Genomic DNA, 24,278 nt, shown 5'->3' with positions numbered 1-24,278 from the left:
TTTTCCAGGCCCCCAAACTAGCCCCCAGGCCTTCCCTGCACCCCATCGGGGCCTGCTCGCACCCGCAGCCCACCTTACCTGTGCGGCGAGGGGATAGACGCCAGGCTGCCGGGGAGTTTCTCAACACCAGCGTGAAGTCGCAGACATTAAAACACGGGCACCTTTCGTGAGAGGGCAGGAGTAACTCGGTTGCTAGTAGTTGCTTTTTATACTGGTGCAAGCCTGCAGCGTTTCTGAGCACCCTTTTGAAGGCATACAGCCATCGAGTACCGCAGGCAGATGTTAAACGTGTCTGTCTGTAAAATACATGACGCATATACGAGAGAGAGCCTTTCCTCCCTTTTTTGTGCTTACCATATCACCTTGTCTCTCAAGGACAGCACATTGCTAAAATGCAGGCAGAGATTTATTGGAGGGACTATAGAAGGACTTTACTCCTCCTGCTCCTCTCCCCCTCAGCTCACGTCCCCCACTCCTGTGCCAGTCTGGCATCGCTTGTGCTCCACTGCAAGCTGGAAGAAAGCAAGCGACAGAGCCAGGGCAACATCTTGACCCCCCCTCTGTCCCATAGCTTGACATGGGGAACATGGCCTGCTGTGGGAAAGAGGAGATGCAGCTACCTTCATTACTTGCCCCAGAGTGCAGGTATGTCGTCTCGGTCACCATATCCGCTGGGTTGTTCTGCCTGTCTTCCTTCCCCCTTTCTAGAATGTCCTGGTAAACAGCCTACAATGAAACCTGCAGGGTAACAGTTTTCTTCCTTATAATGCTTTGAGATATGGGGGATTCCATGAATAGAGATGGCAACGGACGCTTTTCCATCCTGAGGAGTTGTAGGGACTCACGTAAAAAATAGTAATTAAAACAAAGTCTTCAGAGTGCCTTAGTGAGTGCTGTCATGCCTGCACTGGAGTGTCCTGCCAGAGGCTAGCTTCGGTTCAGAAGCACTGACGCTTCAGCTGGAAGCCAGGAGTTGATTATTGGACCCTGCTTCTTGGCACAGTGTTGGGCCAAAATGACTCTGCTACCACGAATTTTGAAGGAAGTGTGGCTCTGCTTGGTCTGGGTCATTACCATTGCACTTCTTTGCTTAACGCAGCTGTGCGCCAACTGCTCAAACTCCTGTTTCTGTCTTGTTTAGAATTCCAACTTCATGTGCCACTTTGGAGAAGGGGATTTGGGCTCCCGAGTCACTCAGGAATCTTGAGAAGTTTGTGCTTAGCTTGTTTTTAGCTATCTGAATGGACTAATAATTATCAGAAGTCATTCCATAAATAAAGTGGTGGGAGTGAGATACTGAGTGTGTATAGTGAGTTGTTATCCAACTGGAAATTAAAGTTCACACCATGCTGCAAAATTAATAGTTAATAACTAATAATATAACCAGTATTAAACCTAACTTAATCTAGTCTTACAATGCATGTAATAGATGGACATTCTTCTTCAGAGTTAATTTTCAGGGTGCTTATAAACATCACGGTCAGTTTATTCCATTTACTCTCTTGCTTTGTGGTGGATAAGACTTCAGTAAAATTATCTGTACTCAGTATGTGCCTATAATATCATCCAATCATGTAAATTCAGGGGCACTATTTTTAATCAGACAATATAATTGGTACTAATCTTGAAATAAATGGTGCTCCTGAGAAGCAGGAACTCCTGTCTTCTCAGGAGCACCATCTGTGTGGCTCATATGCAATCAGCAATGTTTATATTAAATGCTATATATTCTGCCTCACCTACTGTTTGATTTCTTCTCTCTGAGTCTCAGCCTATGAACCAAAACAGGAATCACAAGACCCAGGTTCTGACAAGTAGTTTCTTCTCTCAGTTTACTGATATATACCTTGTTAATACAGCGTTGTTCAGCACTTTTTTAACCAGCAGTGCTCATGCTACACCCAGTCTGCCCGGTGCAAGACCTTCAGCTCAATTTTCGTTGTAATCTGTATACAGCTTTTTACATATCCTCCTCATATCCTCTAAAACTTCACTGTTTTCTCTATTTTATCATAGTCATATGGATCTCACATTGTCCTGTCCCAAAATATCACCTTAGATTATCCCCAGAAACACTATTCTGCTCCTCATTTACTAGAAGGCCACTTGCTAATTGTTTTTTTCTTTGCATGCTTGTAAAAGGCAAAATTTTACTGTACAATACTGTCCTGGCTTAAAAAAAATAAATGAGCAAACATTTTTCAGATTGCCATTTTCTAACAAACATGCCTTTCTTGTTCTTTCTTTTTTCTTATCTGGTAAGGGGTTTGTAAGCAAGCTGGATGAATTCATTCACTGGTTAAATGAAGCCATGGAAACAACAGAGAATTGGACTCCTCCTAAAGCAGAGACAGACAGCCTTAAACTGTACCTGGAGACACACTTGGTAGGACAAGATTATACTATGATTACTATCAGTAATTGAAGTGTTCTGCTGTGCTTTTTATTTGATTATTATTTTTTAATTACTAGTATGCATCTATATTTTAATGTAAGATTTGCAGCATTGCAGTTTGTTGTAATGAAAATACCAAAAAATTGTTTTCTGTATTTGAAATATGTACTGATAGCTTTGTAAAAATTAAATTATAAAACAGAATTACATTGCAATTCAGAAATTGTCTCCAAATTGAAAGAAAATAGCAATAGCAAAGGAGAAAGGATAATGTTTTTTCTGCTGATCATTCTAGGATTTTTTACTACACTGTAACATTAACAAAACTCTTACTAGTGAGGAACTCTTATTCTTTCTCCCACAGTTTTAACATAGTACAGAATCATTTAAATAAAATATTTGAAATAATTATTTTAATCATTTTACTTGATGTGCATTTCTGTTGTGTAATTAATACAACTGTCACTAACCTTGTTCTTGTGCAAAAAGCTAAAACATTGGGTGGAAGTAGAAAACACTTGGATGAATAATCTTCTGAATGCATTAGAGGCTAGAATTATAGATTGAGAAATATTTGATAAACCTCATGAGACTTTCACTGAATTCTTCCAAGAGATGTTTCTAGTTATGAGGAGGTGAAACAAAGACTTGAATTAAACCAGGTATTAAGTTCCCAAAAGCAAAATTTTACTTTGTAGGTAGAAATAGAGATCAATGTATGCTGTTCAATGGGTAGGTATCTTAATAGGTAAACTACTCTATATAGTAAAAAGAAAAAAAAAAAAAGAAACATTAAGCTAAGAAATTCCTTCTCCCTTTGCCAATATCTTAGGTTGAATTGGAAGAAAACCCGGTGATAGCACTATTCTGAGCCAATGAGCTAGACACCCCAGCTAGATAAAACAGTGCATTAGCTGAACCCACGTCAGAGCATCAACCCCCAAAGTCTCATTTCCAGTCGCTGATAATCTGATGGTGAAAAATTATTTGACAGTCCCAGGAAGTCACATGATGCATTACAGGAAAAAATGTCTCCTAAACCCTACCGTAACACTGGAGTGACCGATATTAAATTAATTATGTATACATTAACCACATATACAATTAGAACTGAACTGAAAACTGTCTTCAGAATTTCAGCTATACAGAAAACTTCTGTGTCTTTTGTTCTTGGACATTTCTGCTGTAGTAGCACCTACGGGCAGCCACTAGATTAAGTACCCATTGTGGTAGTCTATCAAATGCAGTACGAAGACACTGCATTGTCGTTGCAGATTCTGGATTTTGTGGCAGTTTGGATTTTTGCCCGGTACTGTACACACTTAGTCCCATGATTCTCATTATGTTTACAGGCGTTCTGAAGACGCAGAGCACATCGTGAGATCAGACCTCAAAAAAGGCATTGGTCATTTCAATTTGTTTTCCTCTTACTCTGCAACATGAAACTTTGGGAGAGATGAGTTTTTATGAGTAGAATTGCAATTTTCACTCTTGACTGGATAAAAAGAAACATATTCCAGGAACAGGGCAATCACCAGGCTGAATCTCTGTCACAGTCAGTTTCTTTTTCCCCTTCTTCCATGGGGAGGAGCACAGTAGCTCTTTTGCAGGCAAATGACTTCCAACTTTGCCTTGAGATTCTGTGGGAGGTGAGGCCAAAACCATCATCAGGCTGGAATGTGGGGTAGTAGCCCATAGGCAACTCCTTCATTGCTAGAGGTAGTCAGAATAAGCAAGTATGTGGGCACCTGTACATCTTCACTTTCCCCTGTAAGTACTTAGGCTCCCAGCTGTACCCTGTATATCTGCATATCTTTGGGGTAAGAAAATCTTTGTATGTTTCAGGATGACTGTGTTATGAAACAAGGTGGTTTTTTCCTTTACTTCTGTGAAGAAGTAAAATGTCTAAAGAACAGTTAAATTTCAATTTGATATTGTAATTATTTTTATGGCGTATATAGCCAGTGAAAAAAAATCATTGCACAACCTGAAAAAAAAGTAACTGCGACTTTTCTTTTTTGATTTCAGAAAACGTATGCTATCATATTCGTTTCTACACAGCAGAACTGAACTATTAAAATACAGAACATTTTTGTAGTGGGGAAGATAGTTATTTGTATTAATTAGATTGTCAGCTTTTCAGTGGCATTTGTCTGTCAGAAATCCTAATCTGTGTTTAAACAGAAGTATATGAACTTCAATTCACATAAAGCTCAATGCTAAAATTTCCCTTCGTTGAGAATTGTAAGACAATGGTGATCAAGGTCTTTGTGAGGGTACTTACACTGCTTATTTTCTTCTTTTGCCAGTCAGATTATGCATGCTGTCAGACTCACCTAAGGTTTGTTGAAGTAAAGGAGGCTTAGTACTTTATAAGTTTAGGTTCCAGACTTAGGGTTTCATAGTACAGACACCAGTAGCAAACTAACCTGGAAAAAAAAGAAAATGTGTTGGTTCTTTTCTATATACTGCATCTGCGCTAACAAACCTCATAACTATGTTTCCTCACTGGTGCAGATTTTCTGGTCGTAGAAGGAGTGAAAACTCGGTGTAGATTAGTATTTTTATTTTTATTAGTAGAGACAAGGCCTTAGCCTTTGGCACAAATTATCAATTTCACCACCTGTGATATTGTTTTCTTGGAAACATGTTTGTTGCAATAACAAAATTAGTGCCATAAAGAGAGAATATTTTGCATTCATGAATTAAATCTCTGCTGTCAAAATCTAAGAAAAGAAAATATGGGAGCAGGAAAACAGAAAAATGTACTTGTTCTCGTTCTCATTATTGTCTGGGAAAAGTCTTGCAGAGGAGACAAGGACAAGGTTGTGAACATCCTCCAAATTTTTCAGTATGTAAAGTTCTTGACTGTCATTTTAGGGTCCTAATGTAAATTGTTGATAAAGGATTGAATTTTAAAGTCTCTTCTCACTCAGCCTTGCTTTTCTACATCTTTGATATTTTGAGAAAAAATATCTGTGGCACAGACGCTTAAAGAGAGTGTTTATTAAAAAACCCCACAAAACCCCACACCACAAGAAACCTACAATATCAACTTATTAGAAACTTTGCGTAAGATAATGCTCACATGAGGAGTCAAATCTCTTGAACAAGATGGCAGTGCAAGTCTCCATTACAACCATCCCTGCATGACACCTTCAGCTTAAATTGGTAGAACTCCCCAAACTGTTCTAGTTAATTCTTATAGCTGGTCTGGCAAGATGTCCACCCAGGATGTTAATCAGCACTTTGAAGAATATGAGTAGTGTCTGTCTATTGCTCTTGGCCCAGCAAGAGCTGCCTGCAGGCATCTCTGTGACTGTCTGAAGGTCCCACCTGGACAGCTCCTGAAATAATTAGTGAAGCACTTTGTTGTGAAGGTAGAAGGCAGCCTCTCCTGAAGTTGGTCTGTTGTTCCCGATCAGCCCATTATCTCGTCTGTACAGAGACTAGCTAGGGAGTTCCTGGGCCACCCAGGGAATTCATGACTAAATGCACTGTGTGTGCACACCAGCATAGCCCTGATACACAAATACACCACAATTATAAACTGTAGGACAAATTGGAGTTTCATTCTTAAATCACAGTTACAACTTAAACTCCATAGATTTTGCCATGATGAGTAACCATACAGTTTGGTATAGAGTGTGAATTTTTCCTACAAACTGAAAGTTAGCCTGCATCTGGAATGTGTGCCAAAATAGACAATCCTCAGCTTGGAGGACAGTTTTCTTGCAAATTTTAAAATGCAGTTCCCCGATTTTCTGCAGAACAAAAGTTGCAATATGCTTCATTTTAGATAACACCAAAGCACACAGCTATCAATGAAAATGCTCTTAGAGACCCCTGCAATAGTGACTGAAATTATTCTTTCAATTTTACGGGTCTTTGCAACTGAGTAACATTGGTGAAACTGATTTGGGAGCTGTGTGCTTCCCATTCGTATGGGAGGGCTGACATGGAGCTGCCACCACTTGAACTTCTGGCACCCCTGCAGGCAGCCACCCAAGCCAGCAGGTGTTGAAAACACTAATATGTTTTCATAAAACAGGGGTGTTTTTCAACACAAGTCTACTTTGCCACAAAGGCCTCAGTCAGCTCTACTAGAGAAAAAAGTGAGTCAGGTTTTGAATTTTGTGAACAATTAGGCTCAAATCACTTCCTAATGAAAAGATAGCTTCATTGACCTTACCAAAAAGGAACTTCTGAAAATGGTTTCTGATTCGCTTTATCTTTTGTAGCTCTTCTTTTCCATTATGCTGATTCTTGCCCATTGGCACCCTGATCAAAATCAGCTACTAGCAGACTCTAAGCATAGACTTGGTGGTATGCAAATCAGTTCTCATCAAAAACAGTATCCTGAAGGCAGCTTATGAGCTAAAAGCATCTGTCTAGATGGTACTACTGTGCTTGTGAAACCAAAGAGACTTTCTTACCAGCTCAACAAACAAGAATCCACCATGTTGCTCTTGACCATTTTAGTTTGCTAAAATGGACATTTTACCACTCTTTATCCCTGACCCAAAAAGATACATTGTTTTAGCACAGTAAAGAAGTAAGCTAGCAACTGAGTAAATGTGAAGAACCACTGAGGAAAAGGTCTAGGTGCCGAGTCCTGGGACTTTTAATTCTGTAGTCTTAACTATTCCCTTTATTGTTAACAATACTCTATTTTCTTGTTGCTGCACAACTAGTTGCTCACCTTACTGTGGCGTGCTCTCGGGTCTTTTGGCCAAAGCCATTTCTGTCTGTAGTGTCATCCTTAAGAGCTAGGTAATACAAGACTTTTAAATGGAAAACTACAAATGAAAAATACCTTATTCTAAACTTATTTCATGGAACTTTTAAAATCCTTCTTGCATTATTAGTAGGTGTTGACAAACAGTATTTTTCAGTGGAGATGAAATATTGAGTACAGGGAATGTAGAAGATATATATGTGTGTATATATATATATATAGGGAGAGAGAGTAATAATAGATTTTGCATTTTTTCTTCAAAACCAGCTAAAGAATGGTCAGAAGTTCCCATGATGATGTACTTTCTTTCAAAGTTTCTGTTGCCTTTTGCCCTTTTGACTAAGACCGTGGATGTAATCTGCCAACATTTAGGTTTGTCATTTGGAGGACAGCAAATCATAGAATCACAGAATGGTTTGGCTTGGAAGGGACCTTTAAAGGTCACCTAGTCCAACCCCCCTGCGGTAAGCAGGGACATCTTCAACTAGATCAGAGCCCCGTCCAACCTGATCTTGAATGTTTCCAGGGATGGGGCATCTGCCACCTCTCTGGGCAACCTGCTCCAGTGTTTCACCACCCTCAGTGTAAAAGATTTCTTCCTTATATCTAGTCTGAATCTACCCTCTTTCAGTTTAAAACCATTACCCCTTGTCCTATCGCAACAGGCCCTGCTAAAAAGTCTGTACCCATCTTTCTTATAAGCCCCCTTTAAGTACCAAAAGGCCCCAATAAGGTCTCCCTGGAGCCTTCTCTTCTCCAGGCTGAACAAACCAAACTCTCTCAGCCTTTCCTTATAGGAGAGGTGTTATAGCCCTCTGATCATCTTTGTGGCCCTCCTCTGGACCCGCTCCAACAGGTCCATGTCTTTCCTGTGCTGAGGACTCCAGAGCTGGATGCAGTACTGCAGGTGGGGTCTCACCAGAGCGGAGCAGAGGGGTAGAATCCCCTCCCTCGACCTGCTGGCCACGCTGCTTTTGATGCAGCCCAGGATACAGTTGGCTTTCTGGGCTGCAAGCGCACATTGTCGGCTCATGATCAACTTTTCATCCACTGGTACCCCCAAGTCCTTCTCTGCAGGGCTGCTTGCAGTGTTTCACTTTACTCTCACTGTGTATATAAGATATCCTTAGAAAAGATGGCAGCTGCTAGTTTCCTGTTTCTCCAGATAGCACAAAGAGGAATTGTTTGTCACTCATGGAAAGAATGGAGGAGGATGGCCTCCTCGAAAAGAATTAATTGTTCACACCAGGGTTATTTGTTTGTTGGTATTTGGGGGTTTTTAGGCAAAAATATACGTTCTGTTTAGTTGAAACTAAAATAGCAAATATTGTTCTGTAGAAAGTACAAATGGCTAGGATTGCATGGAGTCATTGCATTACAGTGTTGTTCGGATATGCTAAATGATCATTTCCATGAATCAGAATGTCTTGGTTTTCTAATAAATCGTGTGATCCCTGTCTGTAATTTTTACCTCAATGTCATTGCAAGCTTGTGCCACGTGAAAGTGCTTTTTAGCCCAGAATTGTTCCATTATATTAACCTCCTCAGTCACGATGTTTACATGCTACAGTCTTAAAAATATCATAGAGAAAGTATCACTAGTATTTCAAAACAAATTATACAGGTTGATTCACACTAGCATTTACTTCTCTGCTGTATAGGAAGTTTAGATGTCATCTCCATTCCAAAACCAAATTCTTCTTAAGATATGGGAGTTTTGAGAGTTTTATTATCTAAAGAGAAATGAAATAAGAATTTTCCTGTGTCCAGTATAAATGTTTCTGGCCACATCATAGCTCAGCACTTTCTTAGCTGTAAACATCAAATGCTTTCATACAGAAAATAGATTGTATTTTCACGTTTAAGAAATTGTATTGGTGAAGTAATGTTGCTTCTGTGATATCTCATGATAACTGATCATCTGTTTGTAACGAGTCTGCTCATCTCCTTGGAAAATCTCATTTTCTGAAAAATGTCACTTTAGAGAAGTATTAAATACCTGTTTCCATTGAAAGTAAGGTTAAATACACATGTCTTGGGCTAATCTACTGGCTGTCTTTGTGGTAGCAGTGGTAACAGTAATTTTATTAAAGGTATTAAAGCCTCTGATATGGCTAAGGTATATACTGTACCTTTCCTATATGGGCATTTCCAATGTCCATGGCAGCCAATTTAGAGATTTTTTTCCTCAAAATATACAACAGTATCTGCAGGATGATGGTGCTAAAAGGTCTGAGCACCTTGAGTGGACTAATCTCTTGCTTCTCTAAAGACTTTGGTTTGAATCTGTTCAGCCTATTGCTAGTTTGAATTTCTGAATTTTATGCTGTTATCTTGAAAGGTATTTTGGGTATGCATGGGTTCCTGAATGTATGTCCTTTTATATAGGAAGCAAGTCTGCAGAACATGCTAATCAGAGATATAGACTAAATACAGCAGATTTCAAATAACACAGGCAAATAAAAGGACTCAATAGGAAGTAAGACATCAATGTTAAACAAAGGGAATGCATGTATATTATCAGTTGTGAGTATTATTCAGCTTTGAAAATCTGTAAACCCAATACCCTCTATGTAAGTTTTTCTGTTCCTTGAGTTAAAGTGCCTGAGTACATCAAAAGGAAATATTGCTGTCATTTAATATATTTGGCTGTACCTGTGTTATAGTCTGGAGCCAGAGAGTGTACAGTTGCTGGCAGTGGAAAAATAGAGGTTTCTAAACTGTTTGGACTGTTCTTTTGAATTTCAGCATCTTTTTTGGTGACTAAATAAGAGAAAAATCAGGTATATATCAGAAAATCCAGGTATATATCCTGCTAATCACAGTATTGTTGTCCTGACCAATACAGAAATACTTCACTTGGACTACGCTTGTTTCCCATAAGGTCATGCAGTGAGGAAGAGCTGACACATATCTTTCCTTTGTAAGGAGGAGTGGGCCATGTTTATGCTCCCAGCATCACAGAAGTAGGAGATCTGTTGTGATGGAGATCTGTTATTACTACGTGTGTTTTTAGTGAAGGAAGGGACTGTCCATTTACTGTCCTCTGATACTGTTGCTAGCAGCCATTACCACACAGTCCCACTCAGGAGGTTTATTTTGTAGCAAGCATATAGCATAGGCAATAATTTCTTAATTTTCCTGGAGACTGAATGACTGGAATACTGTTAAAAGTGCTACTTTTTTCTAGATCTGTCTTCCAAATTTGTAGATACCTAACCTTGTACTGCTGTGAAGAAAAAAGAGATATTGCATTTACTTTGTTTTTTGGTTGATTCAAACCTTCCCAGGACTCCTTTTCTTCTCTTTGGTACCACCCCAAATGTACATAGTTTTTGCTAAGAAGGCATTTTAGTTCACTTTTAAATTGCATAAAACCTTATATCTGTACATAGATAAAAAACAAATTACATCTCCCTCATATTCCTCTGAAATTTTAATAGAACTAAAATCCTTCAAGGATTGTTCTAAAACTACATACTGTTGTTTAGTGCCAGTGAATGCTTTTTGTTCTGTAAGTTAGTAAATTGATATTTAAATATTACATATGTATATGTTTTTTCTCCCTTAGTAACTCCATATTTGCCAAGGCTGCAATGCCCCATGAATTTATCTTTGGGTTGGAAAGCTCTTTTCTCTTGGTTGGCTTTTTTCTGCCATGACAACGTGGTAGGACAATACAACTTTTACATATTTTAGGGCATGGGGGCTCTCTGGGTGGAAGAAGTGTATGTAGAAACATGTAAGATCAGCCAGACAAATGTCATCTTGGTAGAAAAAGGAGTCAGAAGACTGTGACTTCTGCAGTTTATTTCCTGAGTATCTCAAGAGAACAAGAAATGATCAAGGACAGTTATGTATGGTGAACTGGATGTGCAGTTCACCATGCTTATGGCAACTTAGCAATTGTTTCATTGTGTAGCCATTTTGCCTGTGTGCTTTCCTGCCTGTGTTCTTCCATCCCTCATTGTCTCTTGATAATAAATGTATTGAGATTCAATTTAGGAAGCCTCACGTTAACTTTTTTTTTTAACAATGTAAAATATTTAGACAGACAAAAGCAAAGAGAAATTTATGTAGTGAAATACAAAAAAGAAATTAGAGTTGGCAGCAGAAGAATTTATGTGAGTTTGAAATACAAAATATCTGCAAAAATAGCCTCTATGCCTTCTAAACTAAATCTGCAAAATAGGCTTCCTGGAGAGTTGGGCTAACTATCCTCTTCCTCCACATCTAAAATTATGCATTCAAAACTTGGCTAAATTACCTAAGAGATGACAAACACAATGAGGAATGAGAAACAGAAATTGGGGGACCTAAAGTTTTTAATGTGAGGAAGATTGTACTATTTATGTTTAAGAGGTAACGAAGGGAAAACCATTGATTGCCTAATACTGGAATGGCAGAAGCTGTGACAGAGAAGAAAGGGGTGAGGTGGTTTTACAAAAGTATGAATTGCTGTAGGACTACTGGGGTAGAGCCTGCCCTTTTGTATTTAGTTTTTCTGGCCTGTCACAAATTCTGTGGCATGGGAAAGACCTAGGCTACTGCTCTGTCAGCCCATTACATTGCAGTCCTTACTCCAACATTTTTATCCAGTCTAGATTTAAAGGTCTCAAGGGATCAGGGCTTTCGCTGTTTCCTTTAGGAGAGTATTACACAATCTAATAGATCTGACTTTTGGGGGAAATTTCACTGGTATTTATCTTAATTTTTCTTTTTCTTAATTTAATTCCATTAGTCCCCTCTACTATACCCTCTGATACTGTTCTATGCTAATAAGTCTTCTTTCTGCTTGGTGTTCAGATTCATGGAATATAAGTAGATAATGATGGCCCTTTCACATAATCATCATTTAGTCAGTCTTGTTTATTTCTTATAATCTTCTACCATTTCCACTTTTAAACATATTTTATTTGCCCTTCACTAAACTCCCACCAGTTTGTCTCTTCATAGATGTGCTTGGTCCGCCCAGGCAAAAAGTACATTCAGATCAAGTGAAAGGTGAAGAATGCATATCAGTGATCAGAAGGTAAAATCATTCCTGGGGTTGCTATAATTATCTCATTACTAAACATTTTGAACTCAGAATGTTCAGTTAATATTATGTTTCAATGAATGATAAACTTACACAAAGAAATTGTCTGAGCAGTCAAACCGTCTTACATCTGATCTACATCTACAGTGGCACAGTGCCAGCATGAGATGGTGATTATGGGATTCTCAGTAGTGAGGTTCCCAGATCAGATTTATGTCAATTTTAAAGGCATTCTAGGCATAATCTGATATTCTGAATCAACATAGACAGTGATATTGGGTTTTTTGCCCATTTTTGTTTGCCTACGATGCCAGTGGAAGGAATGACCCCCAGAGAAACCCAAGAAATTATTCTTTTAAAGCTTTCTCATTGTGGCAGGGGGTAGAAGACCGTATCTTCTTTCCACAAGCTATTCAATATTAAAAAATATCTACCAGCTCCCATTGGTTACAGAAGGAAATAATGTGTGGTTCATCTAAGGAAAATGACAGTCATATTGTATTAGGTATTAGAGATTTTCTTCGCAGTTGGTGATAATTGGCCCCTTGGCCATCACTGCTTTAGGGAGTGTATGTTCTCAGTCTCAGGAACAGAAGAAAAAGACCTTTAGTGGGTGCTGCAGCTTCAGAGGAGGATTCACCATGTTCTCCTCAAAAAGCAAAGGTAGAATCCCTGCTATTGTGGTAAAAATCAAACTTGACTATGGAGCTGCATAAAGCATTTCCATAGTGCTTGTGTTCTGTTTAACAGGTGGAGTGTCACTCAGATAGAAATACAGCTTAAAAGAAAAGAAGAAAATAAAAAATTCTTTATAGTCATCTAGGTTTTATGGAAAGCATGAACAAAGGAGACACTGACTGGAACCATCTCATGTGTAACATTTAATTCCCAGGAAAACATATCCTAGAGACTTCTAATACTAAGTAGGCTTTATATCCCTGATGAAAAATGTGAGGCTTTCCAAAAGAAGATATTTCCCAATTGTTACAAAGTCAAATAGTTTGATGATATATTTGTAGAAGTAATGTGTGAAATGCACTATTTTGTAGAAGATAGGATCTTTTTCCAGGTACAAATTGCATATGAATATCCATTTTATATAACCATTGACCAATTAATTATGTATTTAGTATTATGTCACTAGAATGCTAAATATATTCCATGTTAGTATAAGGGCAGCTTACATGGTAGTTATTTTTCTGATTTACTGAATGTCATTGGTAGGTGGTGTTCAGGAGTATGAAAATACCACTACATTATTACATGGCTTATTAGGTTATTAACTTGAGTACGTAAATACTAGGCAGTGACCAAACGGAGACCTTCTGTGCAGTCAGAACTCCTCAAGAGAAAAAAAAAAAAAAGAAAAATATTGACAGCTACATTTCCAGAACTAAAAGTTGAATTCAGTACTTGATAGCTTGGTATTTTGTCATAGCAAGCTATTGGGAGGTAACTGTGCCAGGACCAATACAGTTGCAAAAGTAACTCTATGTTAAGAATATGAGAATAAATTTTCAGGAACAGTTCTAAGTCATATTCCCTTTAAGACAAATGAAATGTGGTAATTTAAAAAAAATTAAAATTGAATTTTCAACTTTATTTTTTTTTTTTCTTGGAGATTATTGGTATATAGCATATATTTAATAAATGACACGTTTGTTGCTCCATTTGCTTAGAACTTTACTGTGTGTTGAAACTGTCTTCCTACCCAAAACATAACATTGCTGATAATATTTGTGGTAGTTTGGTTATCCTTTCAGGATTGTCTCAGTCAAAGAATCCCATTTCTTTTCTACTAGAAACTGTTCCCATGACTCTAAATTTCACAATTGAATTATATCTGTCACAGTATTATAATTAAAAATACTACAATCTTAGCCAAAATACACATTCAACTGTACCAAAATATAGAAATCCATATTTTTAGTAAAATTGTTTTCTCCAAAAATGCAAATGACTATTAGGAAATTTTAAATTAAGCTTTCTATTTCAAATTCTAAAATCATAGGTCACTTAGGTAATTTTAATTGTTTGTACCATTGCTCTAAAAAATAAATGCCCTAGAAGCAGTGATATATTTCTCAAAGGTATTTAAACACATGAAAAATGAACCTCAAGAAAATTATGTCTCAGGGTACCCCAGTACACCACACGTGCTAAAAGTATGATTGACTGAGAAAATTAAAATATTTCTTTCAATACAGTATTTTAACCTGTCAACAGGTGTAAACTGCTGTGTCATTTGAACTAAGCTATATTTATGTATTCATTGTAGGTTCACATGATACCTAGTTGCTTATTTGTGTTTCAGAAACACAAAGTATACTGGAAATAGTTGGACAGATCATGACTTAAAAAAAATACATACTTGTACAAAATCTGTGTGCCCCTGGAAACAAAAATATTTAATAGCTGACTGTCCTTACTGCAGATATGAATAGGTCAAGATGCAGATTGTGGTTTAGCAAATTACAAGGATTTGCTAAGAACAGAGGGTTGCAAAACAGTGAAAGATTGCATATCAGAGCTTGATTTGTACATACTGTAGGATACCTTCTCAGTAGAAGTTTCCTAAATTTAAGTGTCTACAGCCATAAAATAAATCCTCAGAGGAACTTCAAATAAATATTCTTTCAAATAGTTTTTCTCATCCCCAATTGTACAGACAAATAACCAGAGAGGGAGAGATTATTATATTCTGGAAAAGCGCTTTCTTATTTTCAGTGTGTTCAGAGCCCAGTATAGATCAGGAGGTGCTGCTTTTTTCCACATGGAGGTTCTGCACTGTTGTCCAATGGATCAATCAGTTTCCTAAAAGTCAGGGGACAGCTTCATTTTGTGAAGGCTGGGTTCCTTCGCCACGTGCAGTTGACAGAAGATAGCACTCCTGGGACTTTGTTCTTACGCTTTTGGAGTCTTTATTCCTGTTTATTTACAGTTCTGTAGCTTTAATAAAACTGCATGATTCTTGCCTCACTTTTCCTTTCTTGCTAAATAAGAATAGTTGATGTTTATAATATAGGTGCATGGTGACTGGGAAAAGTGCAGAGAACTTCATAAGGAAATTTTGCTTGTTGCAGCTTGTAAACTACATCATATACAATGCAATGCTAGGGATGACATTAATGTGTTGTTTAAAAAGCTGCTGTCAGGCCAATGCACATGCTTTTTCCATAATGTATATGTGCTCATGTGTGATATTTAGACTGCACCATAGCTGCGAATGTGTCTGGAAAAATGGCTTTGATTAATTGACTTCCCTCCTCTTCTCCTTTCCTCTCTTCAGACACAAAGGCTCCATTCATTATCAGGCAAGATCAGAGGAGGAGGGGAGCAGAGTACCTGGGTCACACACTGTTAGAGTTACAATTTTCCAAATGCCATAAGTAAAGAGTTGGGAATGGGAAATATCCAGGATGGGAGAGGACCTCTGTGTTTGAAGGTCCTCCTCCATTCCAAATATTGGTCTGATTTTACCTTTAGCTGTGCAAATTCACCTCTCTCCATTGCATATACATGTAATGTTACATCTTCAACTCTGTCTGCTTTTTTCATGTGTCACATTTTCAGCTCTGCAGGTATGAGGAACCACGAGCACTAATGCACTGATTGAGGGCTATTCTTTCCAGTGTTCTTTGTCCATTTGTTCCTTTTCCTTAGGAAATTACCACCCATAAGAAATTATATATGCATATGTAATTCTAAAGCCAAAACTCATACTTCATTACATCAACTGACAATTTCCTTCACTTCTGTTTGTATGTATTCTTATATGAATGGTTCCCACCTTTTGATGCCTCTGTGCTGATAAGAATTTATTTCTGCTAAATTTCATGTATGTTCACGGTATTCGTGCCATGCATAATTTATCCATAAAATCAGAATTTTGCACAAGGAGAATATTGCTAGTCAAAACTCAAAAGTTTTGCCCCATCTTTATTCATCATATTTTGCTTCTTCAGTTTAACATTATTACTGGTTAATAGGTGCACCTGAAAATCAAGCTGTATTGTAGTATCTGGTGCGTTATGTTAAATGAATCTTTTCTAGGACAGCAAGTCTTTTTTTTTTTTCTAATGAAAAAGAATACCTCATCTTTTCCAATTTTCCTATCAAACACATCCACATCATCTCAAGACGCTGCCACATCCAGCTGCATCTATACTCAACTTCAATTATATGAAATTACACAACCTACTCTGAGGTCCTTTAGGTTCTCTTTTGCTGTGTGTGGCACACGCATAGTGCATTTCCTGTGAAGTGCATGATTACAAACTATTCAGTACAAGCCTGTTTTAAGTAAACAGTAAATTAAATATTGTCAGTGCTTGTTCAGACGTGCACTTATGAAGGAAAAAGAACTTCTAGATTTGGGTTCATAAAAGTCTAGATTTAAGAAAGGGCCAGACATAAACTAGGCATCCTTTTTCCTTTTTAACTTCTCTTGGCTGACCCAGTTGTTCAACAGCTGGTACAAAACACTATATTCGGATGCCCGTACAAGGAAAATTGGGCTAGACAAAATGCTGTAGGTAGCAAAATTCCTGTTTATTGCTCTTTATTTGAATGGAGAATTCTCAAAAACATTCTGTCACTAACTGTCAGGTACACTGCTGCCTGAAAGGCTGTTAAGAGTCTGTCTGAGCAACATGCCTCTATCAACCATGACAAATACAGTAAAAGAACATAATTTTATTACAGTTCTGGCAATATTATTTTCTGCTACGCCAATCAACATGACTACAGGAGTTGGGAAAAGAAGGAAATGGTCATTTCCCTAAGAAATTAGGGCTTTTGAGTATTTTGTGGTGTCTGCTACTTCAGTACTAGCATGGTCACTCGTATTTGCAGAAGTATACATTTATTTTATAAAAACCAGAAGCTACAAATGTGCACTTGCAAAGTCTCCTTTCATCTCTGCCAGTTAACTCATTCCCAAGAGAAGCCAAAACTCTTTTCTTCCAAGGGGTCAAATATTGTTTTCATTCATTCCATAGACATTTCAAAGCGAACAAGAGTTGCATGTGTGTGTTCAGGGCTGCACATGATTTATGATTAAATACAGCAAGTACCCCTTTCTTTATTGTATTTTGTTTCTCTTTCTTACACACAAGTATGAGGGAGAAGCTCTAGTAAATAATTCACAAATTTATCAACCTTATCAGTGGTATATGAAATGGCATAACATGTAGATCATGTTTCCAGTTCCTCTCTCTATTACTAGATTTTAATGCATTTTGTAAAAATAAAAAAATACATTAAAAAAGAAACAAAATATTTTAATCACTGTTAAAGCAGAGATCCTTTGTAAACTAGTAAAAATATTAGTGAAAAAAAGGATGAAAAATACTTGCTTTGCAAATTAAGAATGCAGAGATCTAAAGCAGTCTAATTTGTTCTTTGAAAACGGATATGAGAGTTAACTCAGAAACACAATATTAATAGATTTGTATGAGTGCACATAAGGCCAATATATTCAATGCTGTAATTTTTTTATGGTTTCATAAATAGTGCTATCACCAACATTTCAAAGAAATCTGAAAAAACCAGAGCTCATATGTGGTGGCATAAATTTAGTGTATTTTATAGAACACTGTTACTCCAGATATAGCCTACGGGTTGTGACTTTTCATAAAACCTAATGAATTTCTAGATTTGTCAGCTGTTTCAACACAGATGTACTTTGCTGATCTAATGGAAACATTTTGAGCCCAGATCCAAAATATCAATAGCTTTTAGTATCGCAAATTAGTTTGGCTATTGGGTAAAAGGGGATGTGGTTCTTGATAAAAAGCAGCAAATAATTTTGTACATGTGTTTTATGATACTGCTTCTCCAATGTCTGATACTGAGGGGTTTTTCTCTCTTTTTTTTTCTTCTCTTTTTTTTTTTGCAGAGTTTTAAGTTGAATGTCGATAGCCACTGTGCTTTAAAAGAAGCAGTGGTAGAAGAAGGACGTCAACTTCTTGAGCTTATTGTATCTCACAAATCAGGTAAATCCTTCTGAAATATTGCAAGTCTTTATGTCTCCAGACTATTAAAGAATGAAGAAGCATTGCTGTAAATTACTGCATATATTCACTTCCTTATGTATTATTAATATTTACATTATCAGATTGACCTTCAAGATTTATAAATGTTTCATATACTGCATACAATGCAGTGATACTTATAAAATGAAATACTGCCTGCAAATAGTCTGTTCATTTTATTTTGGTCTTGCTGCTCAGCTGAGTTTCAATTGAAATCACATCACTGAAAACTTCACACTGACACATTCTTTGATGTAGGTGCTATGGAAATAACATTAAGATAATGAATTAGGATTTCAAATATATATATATTTTTACATACTCTGCATGGGTAATTGCATTGGTAAGGCTTTATTTTGCCACTTAAACTAATTCTTACATTGACTTTAATATATTTATGAGGAATAGATTAAAATTAAAAATACCTTTTTCCTTTGGTTGGGCTTGTCTTTTTCTGCAGAGGCCTTAAATTGAGAGGAGGGGGAAAGGTATACTGATTTCCCTTTCTCTATCCCCACCACCTCCTATATTTTTAGATGTTTGCATGACATGTATGATAATGGGGTTTTAATCAGCATATACTGCTATGGAATGCCATCTTAATTTTGGCTTACTTAGCATGCTTTTCATCCAAGTTGAAGTTATCCTTTGGTCTACTGTTCTCTGATCATGTTATACATTGTGCCTCTATTGTTTCACAGCATCAGATGGATCTGTGTAATGTGAAAGCTATAGGAAATCAGTGACTTCTCTGTATAGTTCCAAAAAGGTATAGAAGCCATAGCAGAGAAGGGTAGTGCATGTCATCATACACTTAGAAAATGGTAATGTGTAAACTACAGAAAATATTTACAGGAGTTGGAAGTAAGAAAAATGTCTTTGGAAGATTATAAAATGTTTCGAGATAAAGACTAGATATTAGAAGATGAGATTACTGTAGCATTCCCTACTGCTTAGAAATCACAGTTTATGTGGGATTTTCCTCTTGAAATTGTCAGCTGAAACATAATAAAAATTTAACATGATGGCTAAAAGAAACGTTTTGACCCTATAGCATTGTTTTGCAGTATGAACAATAGTAATGTTTGGATTTATTGCTGAGAAAATACATTAAAATCCTTGTTGCATTTATTCTTTTACATTTCCTGCTAATTCTTTGAAAAAAGAATAATATTTAAAGATGCAGTTGAGTTTACAGCTTTTACTTTTTTCCCCTTCATTTTGGAGAAGGACTGAAGGACATGCTGCAGATGATTGCAAGTCAATGGAAGGAACTACAGAGGCAAATCAAACGGCAACACAGCTGGATTCTTAGGGCTCTGGATATCATCAAAGCAGAGATACTGGCTACTGATGTGTCTGCAGAGAATGAGGAAGGGACTGGGAGCCCTAAGGTAAGTGGCTTGAAGTTTGCCTTATTTCCTCTTATTTCCGTCTTCTTTTGAACTAGGCACCACTGAAGTTTTCTTTCCACCCTAAGGCTTTTCATTTCTACTGGGTAAACTTTTTTTTTATAAACAAAATGAAATGCCTTACACTGAAACAATAAAAAATCTTAGAACTTTCAAGTTTTCCAGGAAGACCTGTCTCATTGTGTGTGGAGGGGCATGAGGGGGAACATAAAACATTTAGTAAACAAAACATAAAGCATCTTTAACATGAATAATCAGAATGGTTTTAAATTGTTTTGTTGCAACTATAAATCACTATAATCAGTGCAATCACTCAGCTCTGACATCCATTAGCCGCTTGGTTACAGCAAATTAACAAAGAAGAGAGAAAGTGATTCATTATCTCATTCCTGTTAATGACTATCAGATGCATTGCTTAATTAGGGGATGGCCATTGTAGTGGGAAGAAGGTCATATGCCTTTTCACAAATCTTTTTGCTCTGAGTTTAAGTCCTCCATAATAGTGCATGTGTTGAATACAAGTACTTTAAGAATAAGGTATTGACACCTATCATCATTTTGTGGATATTAATCATTAAAGAGGGCTATAGTACTTACCAGTTGCAAAACTTAATATTTGTAAGAGGATTTTCAATACAAACCAAGCTTATTCAAATTAGTACAAGCAGTGCACGCAATAGAAACTTCTGGCATAGGGTCTGTGACCTTTCATTACCATCAGTAGTAAGCAAAGGTGTTTGGGGGAGGGTGCATTGGAAAGTGTTTCTTTCCAATGCATTCTAAGCAAAGAATATGCCACAGAGCAATCCAATAACTCTTAACATCTTGGCATGCAGCAGGTTGAAATTTATAGAAAAATTCGAGATTCCTGTTTCTAGAAATAACAGAGATGGTTGTGCTGAGTAGATTTCCAGATTCTGACGCCAGACAATTCTTTGCATTGATATTCAGTGCTTCCTAGAGAGTAGTTTGTAGAGTTACTCTTGGCGAGGATTACATGAAATGTTCTAGTGTTTTCTTACCATAATTGTACATAGCAAGAATGATCTTAGAGATGGTGGAGGAAGAGCCAAGGATAACAGTGAAACAAAAATACAGGAAAAGACATATATGCAGGATACACAATTTGAACTGACATCCCCCATCACTTGCATGGTGGAAAATGCTCCTGTGCCACATAGCTCTTACTTTAGGAAGTAGGTGGTGCAGCAACACTTGGTTTCATAGTTAGGTCTGTTAAAGTAAACAGACTAGCTCAAAGTTAAGTTTCTACCCCACCAATAATATGACCCTATATCTGAACAGCTTGACTCATCCGTGGCCAAAAGCCTAACTGCTTAATCAAAATTATCACATAAAAAATGTTCTAAAATCCAGATTGATTTTGCTATGGAAATTATGGAATCCTTAGCTTGGAATAATTATATTCAAATATTTGCTTGAAAAGGGAGAAATGGAGGCATGGTTTATGTTGCAGTAAATTTTTCATATAGATTGCCCCATGCTTTTTATCGTAAAGATAAGAACGTGAAGGAATGATTTTTGTTTGCCTACAGTTAAGTAAAAACACAAGTAGACAAAAAAATGACCAAACAAAAAGTAATTTTGTGTTATTTCATTCATTAAATCACATTCCTATATGACTCTTGTAAGTATGAGCAATAGTGCAGTCAAATACCATCTACTTCTTTGAGCTGAAATATTAACTAAAATTAAAATACAGTTGGCAATATAACTGTAGATTTCAGTTTGCATTTATTTCAGAAGCCAAAAGGAACCTGAGAAGTATAATAGGAAATCTAAAGATTATATCTAGAGGGTATTTTTCTTTTTGCCTTGTTTGAGAAACTACAGGAACAGTATTGGTGTTAGAAATCTGTAAAGAAATAGGGAAAGAAGGAATTTCAAAGACCCTGGGAAACCTTTCCCTCAGGACTTTTTAAACATGTTTTCATAGCGCTATGGCATCTTTTATGCAAGAAATGGAGAGTGGAAGGGAGAGAGGGACATTCTGCACTCTAGAAATACCTTGTCAACATTTGTATTCAAGAATTCAGATTTTGCTTATGAAATTTTTCATTTTATTGTATAAGTTTCATAGTGGTTTATGGTGATTGCTATAGAAGATTTAAAGGACTTTAAATATTTCTGATGCCTAAGCTCTTCTAATGTATTGCATTCTCTGTACAATCTTAGAAAAACAATGAGATCTCTTCTTTAAGTAAGTATTTACTAACACTATTATTCCATCATTTTTATAAATAAACAAATGGTGACTGTATTCAGCTTGAAGGATATAAGGTTTTGCCTTCTTAGCCCATTCAGAAGTACGTTTAAAAATAAATCTCAGAATTGCCATGATACATTCCAACAAGTACTGATCTAACATTATGAGTATAAACATGGCATACAATACATCTGACTTCCCTTCAGGATCTTAGGACACTTAGCTAACAGTAGGGGTTTTCTCCTGATAGAAATAATAATATTCTAAAATATCTGGAAAATAGGAGGAATGTTTGCATATATGTGTGTCTCCTGCATTTTTTCACTTTCTGGAGATGTCTGAGACTGCTTGATCTCTTTATAATTGGGCCATTTCTTCTCCATCACGAAAGGCCTACTGGAATAGTATTGCTTTCAATAAACAGTAAAGAGTGGTATTGAAAAATAACATGATGTACTTTCTTATCTAGTGGCTGTAAGTGTTACTGTCTGAATATTATCCTGATCTATCTAACTCACAGTTTGGCGGAAGAGTTCATTTCTTTCTGAAGAGCTTGTAAGTTAATCATGTAACTAATGTCCTTGAAAAGTATGAAAATCTTAATATCAGTTGCCCACAGCAGATATTCTCCTTCACTGAAAATTGTATGGAATAGTATTCTTAGGGTCAGTTTTAAGTTCTGCTCCCAGCATGCATTTAGACAGTTAGTTCATTACTATAATTTTTGGATCTGGGTATATTTGTTCTGCAAGTAAATGTTTGAATTAAGTTTTGGGGTTTTTTTTGTGTAACAGTTCAGAGCATAACATCAGAACCTAGAGGCTGGTAGGTTAAAAGAATAATGGTGTACTCTAGAAATATATATGTAGTCTGTACTTCTGGACATGTTCCTTTCCAGAATAATTGCTATATTACTGAAAAACATTTCTACTTTTCCATTCCAGCTTCAGAGAAATAAGCATGAAACTGGTTAAGGCATTGGGCCTAATGTTTAGAACATTGAACTGACTTAGTTGGCTCAGGAAAAAAAGCACTCTTGGGAAGATTGCCTTAACTCTATAATGGACTTTTCTGTCAGTGGGTTAATGATAGAAGCAGTAAGGATTTGAAGAATATTAGAAGAAGAGGTAAAAATATGTTTAATAAAGTAAACCTAAAATCACAGAAATAGTAGATGGCTCAGGATAACAGAGTTTGAAGTGATTAAACAAACCTTTCTATAAAGAGAAAAGAAAACCACTGTAATTTCTTCTTGATATGTAATTAAGCATCCCACACCTCCAGGATCATCTCCCACTCAGTTGTGCATAATCTTACAGTTTTTAAAGCCATTCTAAACAAACAGTTTTCAGTACGCAGAAAAGTGATTTTCATGAAAAAAATGAAAACTTGGTGAAGCTGTTAAATATCTACCACAGTTTGGGATTCTGGGAACGCTCCTTGACAGACAGTTTTATAGTGACACTGGTCTCAGATTTGGTGGGTGGACTAAACACTGCAGTCCAGAACAATTACACCCTGCTCAGTGTTTTAATATGAGGATGAATTTGTGAAATAGACAACAAGACAGAGCAAAGGTTAGAGAATAGTAACAGTAACAGTCCTTTCTTTATTACTTCAGACTTGTAACTTGTCCTGGCCATCCAATCATGCTGCTATGACTACAGCATTTAGATTAATACTTTGATACAAAAGGAATGTACAAATGAAGTGTTTTGGCATCTTTGTGATCAGTGCAGAGAAATATCATATTTTTGAGTAGATATTTTGCTTTTTCTCAGTGTCTTTTATCAGCTCTAGATTTCTAATCTGCAGACATCAGTATGATGCATGTACTGTAATATTAAAGCCAACACACCAGTATTTTTTCTGATGTCTTCCGTTATTTAAAAAAAGGGAAAGTCTATTATTGGGATAGTCTTAAATATTGTCAACAGATAACAGAGAGCATGATTTCAGAATCTAGGTTTTTTACTTACATAACCACTTTGAAAACTGGGCTTCTAGTGTCCAATATATGCAATTGGAATATTGCATATATTATTGTTGTGGTCAGTGCTTTGAAATTGTCAAATGGCATGTGTAATGGGCCTTCATTCTCTTCTCCTTGAGTTAGTTGCTTCTAGTGAAAGGGCAGTAATGGCATATGCTAGAGGGACCACTTTACTTGGGTTGCTGGAGTTTCTTAAGTCACAGGGGACTTTTAAAACTTCACACCTCAAACTGAATTTGTTTAACTTACAGTCCCTCTGTCTTCCACATGCACAAACTCAGGGTCAGACGCATGCATTCAATCCTGTGTCTCATGTTCTTAATATTGTGAAATAAAATGTCAAGTAAATAGCCATCACTTCATCAGTAACAATTTGAAAGATAATGAAATGGGAATCAGACTTCCATCTCTGATATTGTACAGACACATGGAAAGGGAAT

General features: G+C 36.8%; 1 protein-coding gene across 2 annotated transcripts in view; it reads left to right on the top strand.

The window, feature by feature from the left end:
- Window positions 1–24,278, top strand: part of AKAP6 (A-kinase anchoring protein 6) — a 291,172-nt gene that overhangs the window by 122,669 nt on the left and 144,225 nt on the right. For both annotated transcript variants that reach the window (XM_049825778.1, XM_049825777.1), the window contains exons 5-7: window positions 2,264–2,386; window positions 18,071–18,167; window positions 19,437–19,600. In XM_049825778.1, coding sequence (XP_049681735.1) covers window positions 2,264–2,386; window positions 18,071–18,167; window positions 19,437–19,600 — 384 coding nt within the window. The remainder of the gene's footprint in view (window positions 1–2,263; window positions 2,387–18,070; window positions 18,168–19,436; window positions 19,601–24,278) is intronic.

This window comes from Accipiter gentilis, chromosome 22, assembly GCF_929443795.1.
Source record: "Accipiter gentilis chromosome 22, bAccGen1.1, whole genome shotgun sequence".
Classification (NCBI taxonomy): domain Eukaryota; kingdom Metazoa; phylum Chordata; class Aves; order Accipitriformes; family Accipitridae; genus Astur; species Astur gentilis.
This window is presented reverse-complemented; position numbering and strand designations above follow the sequence as displayed.